The sequence below is a fragment of the Pseudorasbora parva genome, chromosome 5, assembly GCF_024679245.1.
Source record: "Pseudorasbora parva isolate DD20220531a chromosome 5, ASM2467924v1, whole genome shotgun sequence".
In the NCBI taxonomy this organism is placed as follows: domain Eukaryota; kingdom Metazoa; phylum Chordata; class Actinopteri; order Cypriniformes; family Gobionidae; genus Pseudorasbora; species Pseudorasbora parva.
This window is the reverse complement of record NC_090176.1, coordinates 49,875,561-49,884,440: the sequence shown is the minus strand read 5'-3', so window position 1 is coordinate 49,884,440 and position 8,880 is coordinate 49,875,561. Positions and strand designations below refer to the sequence as shown.

The window sequence follows — 8,880 nt, the reverse complement described above, 5'->3', positions numbered from 1 at the left end:
TCGCGTTCATGATGATCGAGGAGCTTCTGTCAGGCAAACTACAGATTAAATTAATCGATCGCACCTTCGGATCATCATCGCATTTCTTCGATGAATCAAACCGCCAGCGTCTCTCATCAAGTAAAATGTCAGTCATCGGCAAAGAGCATCACAGTAAGTGTGTTTGTGTGTTTTTTTTACAATGGGGTTGATTGGCGTCACATACATAATAATGATCAATAACAGTCTAATTGAGCTTATGGGAGTGTCATAACATGCTTTGTATTTGTTTTACTTCTTAAAATACACTAAACACAAAAAGTACCACAAATGCAGATAAAATCGGACCGATAAGATTATTCATAACGAATGAATGTTAGCTGAATATGATAATGGTGGGATGCAGTGCATTAGGCAATGTTGAAGTTTATAAAGTGAGGTTAGTGGTTTGGTCATCTTAAAAGTCAGTGCGTGATTGACAGCAGGCATACAGTCTGCAATTCAATTCACATTTGAATGGCGCTTTTCACAATACATAGCGTTTCAAAGCAGCTTTACAGAAAATGCATGAGTCTACATTACAATCTAGAGTGATTTGTTATCAGATACTGTGTCCAAGTAATGGATTTTAGAAAACTATACAAATCAAACAGTTAATGTATGATTAAGGCACAAAAATGGGCTCGTTGAAGTAAAGAATACATGTTGTTGTCAATGATGATAGGGTATAGAAAAATAAATGTCACATATTGGTGCGTGCAAGAGCTGATGAGATGCATGAGGGGTTTATTTCTCATACATGAGAAATACAGATTTAATGTTTTATATATTGTTCAGATTACTTCGTGCTAACGGCAACTTTGGGGTGTTACTGACAGTTTTATTCATGGATAGAGTAGACTACCTTAGATTATCATAAACTTTCCAAATCCTAAACTAAATTTTCTTCTCTGATTGGTAAAACACTGTCCTCCCTTTTCTCTTTATCTGGCCCATGCTTCCTTTCTTTACTGGTGAATGAAACCATGATGCATTATTTTAAATAACTATATTTGATGACATAAGGGTCTTTAACCCAAACCCCACCCTTCCCTTTAAATAACAGTTTTTACTTTTCTACCATCCAGTGGTTATTTAAGAACTGTACATGCGTTTTTGCTCCGTCCATGCAATAAATGCACTTTCTTGAGCGGGTTTGTTAGCATATTTAATTGAACTGCTCAGTTAATTGCTATGGTATATGACCCATTTCAGGGCTGCCAGAATTGCGCTGTTTATTCGTGCATTGGTTGTGCCGTTCGTTCATGTGTTTGGAGTCTGTGGTGTGTTTCCTCCATTTAGAGGACCAGGAGCAGAACTCATGTTGTTAAAGGATCTTCTTCATCAATGTGTCTCAACCCTGAGCACATTTCAGTATTACCAGAGGCCAAAACCTGAAACCTCATCCAGGACCGAGAAACACGTTAACATCTCACAGTGTTAAAGTGTGTTTACATCCACGTTCTTAACTTGATTATGCGTAATAAGCTAACAAAGTATGTGGTCATGTAAACACGCTAACCTTATTTCCTTTATCGGCATAAGATCATAAACAGCTTTAAGGGAAACTATTATGCCCTTTTTCAAAGTCTTGATTGTGTTTTTTGGCTCTAGAGCAGGTTTTCCTGCTTAAATCTTCATTATTTTCTCCATTATAATAATAATAATAATATATTTTATTTGTAAAGCCCTTTTCATAGTTAAAAACAATCCCAAAGTGCTACACATAAAACAAATAAAACAAAATTAAAAACCGGAAAGAACAAAAAAAAAAAAGTTAGTAAAAAGTAAAAAATGCTTGTTTAAAAAGAAAGGTTTTTAGTTCTTTCTTAAAAGAGTCTATGGCTTGAGGAGCCCTTAGGTTTTCTGGAAGGGAACTCCAAAGACGCGGTGTGACTGAGCAGAAGGCTCGATCCCCCATAGTGCGGAGCTTAGTTGTGGATGGTTGAAGAATGGTTTTGTTTCCAGAACGGAGGTTGCGTGAAGAGTTTTCTGTTGCGACGAGTAGTTCCTTTAAGTAGGGGGGTGCGTTTCCGTGGATGCATTGATGGGTAAGTAAGATGATTTTATAATTAATCCTGTATGAAACAGGGAGCCAGTGGAGCGAGTGAAGGATGGGTGTGATATGGTCATATTTTCTTATCCTCATTAGGATCCTGGCAGCACTGTTCTGAATGTATTGTAATTTTTGTAGACTTTTGCCAGGAATCCCAAAAAGGAGAGCGTTGCTGTAGTCCAGCCTGGATGATGATAAAAGCATGGACATGTTTTTCAGCATCTGACAGACCAAGTGTGGGACGGAGTTTAGCAATGTTCCTGAGATGATAGAAGGAGATCTTACACAGATGTTGTATGTGGGCTTCAAATGTGAGTTGAGCATCAAATCTTACTCCCAGGTTAGTGACTGTCGATGAAATTGGAATGTTTTGACCAGAGAAGGTGATGTGCGTTATAGGTGATGACTGGACCTGGTGTGGTGTACCCACTAAAATAGCTTCTGTTTTGGAGCTATTTAGCTGTAGGAAGTTTGCCTTCATCCATGCCTCAATATCCTCAAGACAGGAGCTCAGAGATGACAGAGTGGCTGTAGATGAAGTGAGGTTGGTTTTTATATATAGCTGAGTGTCACCGGCATAGCAATGAAATGATATTCCATGCCTGTTGATTATGTGGCCAAGGGGAAGAGTGTAAATGGTGAACAAAATCGGGCCGAGGACCGACCCTTGCGGGACACCACAAGTGAATGTATGTGTGTATTATTGCGCCTCCTCTCTTCCCAGTCTGTCAGTAACGCTTTGTTTAGTTCCTGTCTCTATGAAGCCCCTCCCTCTGCAAAGCACAGTGTGCTCTGATTGGTCGGCTGAAGCAGAGTGCTCTAATTGGAAAAGCCCCTTACCATAATTGCCAATTTCAACCATGAAGCCGCCAATGTTCCAATATGGCGCTGACAGCTTGCGCTGAGACTTGTGTCTTCACAGTGGTGAGCGTGAAATGTAGCCAGTATTAAGGCCCCGCCCACACTCTCGCAAAATCGGTTGGTGCAGTTTTCAGCAGAACAACTTATGCTGGTTTAAAATAAACGGTTATGGAAATGAACCAACTTGAACTTGCGTGATTAAAAACGTCTAAATTGACAGAAACCAACCTTGGGGGAAAAAAAATTTGACGTGTAATTTGATTGTTTAGGTTGTCTCACATCCCATTAAAATAGATGGAGAAGGCGGGGTTTATAAGCTATACTAGCATCAACGCCCTGGGGGCAATCGAGGCACTTTGGCTTCAGGATGTGTCCGGCACACTTGTAGCCTGGATGCTAGCTGAACTTAGCCCCGCCCACAAAAATTTTAGGGTGGGCTGTTCGGTCTGGCCTCGCTCCTTATAGGAGTAATTATCCCCGAACAGAAACTGTTCGGACCAATGAGATCATCAGGGCGGGCTTTAGACGATGACGGACAGATGATCGACAGTACCGTAATCATCACGTCATCAAAGGGGCTTCGATTATATTTGTTCGAATCCTAAACGGAGAGCTTGTTTGTATCTGCATCACCATCACTATTTCTCTCAGAAATGATGATCATGTTGGGTAAGTACTCTGTGTATCATTAAATTATTTTATTTTTTTACAACACCGGCAAAGATCGTTTATTCCAGCGCGCGTGCAGACAGGGTTGCCAAGTTTTAACAACAAAACCCGCCAACTACTAGCCCTAAACAATAGCTTCTCGGGGGGTTCTCCGGGGAAAAAGTGGTGTTTGGGGGATAAAATATGTGTTATTTTGGCAAGGTTGCTGCTAAAATTCACACTCATGGGTCTACATATCACATAATAGTCGCTTCAACACGTAAACATAGAAAACAACCCGCGGAAAAAAAACGCGGATTGGGCAACACAGTGAAGTTGAGCTCTGTTGACGTCGCTTCGTTGCTCTGATTGGTTGTCGGTCTGTCCAATCGAGGTTGGGTTGAAACACGCCCCATAATCACAGCCCAATGGAGCATCAGACTCATATTCTGACTAGAGCTGAGTATGACCACGTCAGGCTAGTACACTTGTGCCCTGTCCAAATACCCACACATGCGGTCTTTGACTACCACTTATCTACTTGACGTATTTCCTGTATTTGGCCCAAGTGTTCATGTAAGTGTAAACACTGCAAGTGTGTGTAGAACTTTTGGATTACCCAATGGGACGCGCTTATAATGTGTGTTTACAGAGCTTTCCCCCCCCAAAACATTGCATTTTAAAATAAACTTCAGTAGCCACGTAACTAACAGAAGACACGCATCTAATAAAGTGATAAAAGCAGTTGCACATGTATAAAATACACATAGCCTATTCATATTTGCACTGATAAAATGTGCAACACTGTATGTTTTATATAGTGTGCATTAAGAGCACTGCACTTTTTAAGACATGAGAGTCTTGCGCACTTGCTTCCTGTCACATTCACGCGCTCTTAAGTGGCCAAGACCACAAGTGTGGGTATTTGGACAGGGCATTGGTTTCAACACACTACTCTAACTCAACCAGACCCGCCCCTTTATTCAGCGTATTCATTATTTAAATGAGGAATATTGTGACGTGTTGCTTATCTGAGCAAAACTCGAAACTACAATAGAGTTTAGAAACACTGACTCTAATATAGAGAAGACTCAAACAGCAACATTACACACTAAAGAACAATCAACATATAAAAGCATAATCCACACCACCAAGAGGGTTTTGGTTCGCTTTTGGTTCGCATGTAAACTGAAGCAGTGGTTTCATTCAACAAGCTGATTTTCAGAAGTTCACTGTTCATGTTGCTTGCATGTCATTAATATCTAGGAGATTCTAAGTGTGTGTGTGCAGGTAATTGTTGTTTAAAAGTCACAAACTGATCCTGCTGAAGTAAGTGTGTGTGTGAGGGCATGTTTTTGTGACATATGAGGACACAAATGTGTATAATGACATGGATATGACACAGGTATTACAAGAAGAGGGTGAAATTTGAGGACATTGGCCATGCCCCCACTTTTCAAAAGGCTTATAAATCATACAGGATGATTTTTTTTGTGTGTTTTTCTCTCTGTGTGTGTGTGTGTGTGTGTGTGTGTGTGTGTGTGTGTGTGTGTGTGTGTGTGTGTGTGTGTGTGTGTGTGATGGGGAGGTTTAGGAGTTGGGGCAGTGTAAGGGGATAGAAAATACGGTTTGTACAGTATGAAAACCATAACGCCTATGGAATGTCCCCATGACACAAAAACAAACGTGTGTGTGTGTGTGTGTGTGTGTGTGTGTGTGTGTGAGAGATGAGCGGTGTGAGAGGTCGACCAGTAACCAACATCCCTCATCACTCTGTCCATCATCTCAAATTCAAACGCACATTATACATGCACACAAAGCAATTAGTATGGCACTAGTGTGTGTTTGTGTGCTCATATTACTTAAGGGAGGCTATCAGATATGCTTATAACAGAGACTCAGGTTACACACACACACACAGAGTCACAGAAGGCATCGCAGCACTTCCCAATATTACACTGAAAAGTGTAATTAGCTAAGAGAGCGGGAGCATCTTCTAACTGAACGTCTCGTCTGCCGCCTCGAGAATATCTGATAGCGGCCAAACACTCAGACAGATAAGATTAAGTGAAGAAAGTGACATTAGAGGAACTGAAATGACTAAAGAAACGGTTGTTTTGTGGCGATTAGAAGAGAGACAATGATCAAATGCAAACATTAGCTGCTTCTGCTCTGAGCTCATACAGCTCTGGAAAAAATCGAATCAATGTTGAGTGGTTTCTTAATTTTTTTCAGTGCTGTATGCGTGTTTGACATTCCCCAAAATCTCAAAATATACTTTTTGTATTGTAGTGACTTATATAGCATTGAGGTCTTTTCTGCACTATAACATCACAAACAATTCTGTCCAAAAATGTGGAGAATTATTCAAAAGAGTGACAGTCATGCTGTGTCAGATATGGAGTATTTTTGTACACTGTAAACCTGAATTAGTTGCCTCAAAAAAAGTAAAAAAAAAATAATAATAATAACTTTTTTTGTGTGTATTTATATATTCTAATTGTTCTTACAGCTGCAGTCCGTAACTTTTTTCCGCTCTAGCGGTTAATAAACAGAACTGCATTCGTTTTGTGGAAGAACATTGCAGCCGGTGTTATGGTGAAATACCATATATGGTTTGTATCCTGTTGTGACGTGAACACTGGCGCGCGCTTGTGCTGGCGCTTCTTGCAATGTGAATAAAGAGACACGTTGATTCAGCCCTTGCTTGGTTATTGCATAAAATCGCAAACATGGTGTCAGAAGTGAACACTAGATCCTGAACATGGCCTCAAACAGCATTCCTGCCCCTGAGGGCATGCGTATGTCGGGAGACATATCAAAAAACTGGGACAACTTCAGAGCGGAGTTCGAAGACTATGAACTAGCTACCGGGCTAATCGAGAAGCCTAAAGAGGTGAGAGCAGCAGCACTGCGGCGATTAATGGGCAATGAATGTCGTCATATTTACAGTCACAACATTGTATTGAGCGAAGAACAAAAGAAGGACCCGAAAGCCATACTTGATGCATTAGGAGACTACTTTAAGCCCGCGAAAAATGTAATCTATGAAAGATATATGTTCGGGTGTTGCAAGCAGGAAGTGGATGAGCCTATAGACAGCTTTCTCACGAGGTTGCGGGAGCGAGCATCGACCTGCGAATACAGGGAGCTTAAAGATGAAATGATTCGTGATAGACTTGTCCTGGGCATTGCCAATGAGAACACCAGGCGGCGCCTGTTGCGTGAACGCGAACTGACCTTGTCACAGTCTGTGGAAATATGCCGACTGGCAGAAGCCACTGAGCTACGCGTAAAAGCAATCGACAACGCACTCACTGACACTGTAAACATTGCACAAGCGCAAAGGCTAAAACGCCAAGATGGAGGAGTGAATAACGAGCAAACGCTCAGAACCCTCGGGTGCAAATATTGTGGGGGTGGTCACAAGAAAGGCAGAGAGCAGTGCCCCGCATATGGAAAGACTTGTCGATCTTGCGGTGTATCGAATCATTTCGCTAAAGTTTGTAAAGCCCGCTACAGAGCAGACAGGTCCGGCAGAGTAAATGCTATGCTGGACGATGGTCAGGATGAGCAAGGACCTTACAGTGAAGGTCGACTTTTCGCTGCAGAGGAATGCATTGACACAGTAAAGTCCCCAGGTCCAAGATGGTTCATTAATCTGACGCTTAATAAAAGAAAGCAGGCCTGTCAGCTAGACACGGGAGCGACTTGTAATGTCATGAGTCGCACAACCAAAGAGAAACTGCATCCGGAAAGCCCCCTGCACCCGAGCACTACAAGACTGAAACTGTATTCTGGCGCCACAATGATTTCTCTGGGGCAATTTCACACAGAATGCATCGTAAAAGGCGCCAAGCACAAACTAGTTTTTGAAGTGGTCGAAGCAGACCAAGAGCCATTACTCTCGGGTGACACGTGTGAGCGGCTAGGTCTTATGAAATTTACCATTCCAGAGGAGTTTCACAGATTAGTTGTATGCTCTGACACGCCACTCACAAAGCAAAAATTAACTCACAGCTTTAAGGACGTGTTTAACGACCCAGTCGAGTCAGTCCCAGGAGAGGTCCGGTTTGTGCTTGATAGTAGCGTGTCCCCTGTGCAATGCGCGCCTCGGAACGTGCCGGTGGCCTTGAAAGCCAAAGTGAAAGAACAGCTGGAGAAGTACTTGAGAGATGGACACATCACAAGCGTCACTGAACCTACACCATGGATAAGCAATATGGTAGTCATAGCCAAGCCAGACAAAGTAAGAATATGTATAGACCCAAAGCACCTGAATCAAGCACTTCAAAGATCGCACTATCACATGCCAACACTGGAAGACGTTCTGTCTAAACTACCCAAAGCACGTCTGTTCACACTGGTAGACGTTCGCGATGCCTTTCTACACTGCAAACTGGACAATGAAAGCAGCCTAATGACAACTTTCTGGACACCATGGGGGCGGATGAGATGGTGCAAACTGCCCTTCGGCGTTTCGGTGGCACCAGAAATATATCAGCGCAAGCAACACGAGCTGTTGATGGGGCTCCGCGGCATAGAGCCCATTGCGGATGACATATTGGTTGTTGGCTGTGGCGATTCAGACGCAGAAGCCGAATCCGATCATGACAGAAATCTCCGTGCCCTGATGGAGCGATGCAGAGCTGTGAAACTCCGACTGAGCGAGAAAAAGTTACAATTCAAACTGAAAGCGGTGCACTTCCATGGACACATATTGTCAGCCGAAGGGTTACGCATTGACCCGGAAAAAACGAAAGCAGTCTTGGCAATGCAGACACCACATGATGTAAAAGCAGTTCAGCGTTTCATCGGGTTCGTGACGTACCTGGCCAAGTTCCTCCCGCGGCTTTCAGAGGTATGTGAGCCGCTTCGCAGGCTTTTGGACAAAGACGTAGCGTGGCATTGGCTCCCTAAGCACGACGAAGCGGTTCAAGAAATAAAACGTATGATTACGGACACGCCCGTTTTAAAGTACTATGACATTGACAAGCCAGTGACAATACAAAGCGATGCCAGCAAGAACGGCCTGGGATGCTGTCTGCTGCAGCAGGGACAACCTGTGGCTTTCGCCTCTCGGGCACTCACGCGAACCGAACAAAACTATGCCCAAATCGAGAAGGAATGCCTGAGTATCGTGTTCGCATGTCAGAGGTTCCATCACTATCTGTATGGCAGGGAGGTAATCACGTCTGAAACTGACCACAAACCCCTTGTGACAATTTTTAAGAAATCGCTACTGAGTGCCCCAAAACGGCTCCAAAGCATGATGTTGCAGCTGCAAAACTACAACC

General features: G+C 42.9%; 1 protein-coding gene across 1 annotated transcript in view; it reads left to right on the top strand.

Moving 5' to 3' along the window:
* Window positions 1-8,880, top strand: part of LOC137075725 (inactive dipeptidyl peptidase 10-like) — a 94,300-nt gene continuing 85,420 nt past the window's right edge. The window contains exon 1 of the mRNA XM_067444634.1: window positions 1-153. Within this exon, the coding sequence (XP_067300735.1) occupies window positions 91-153 (63 nt within the window). The 5' untranslated portion in view covers window positions 1-90. The remainder of the gene's footprint in view (window positions 154-8,880) is intronic.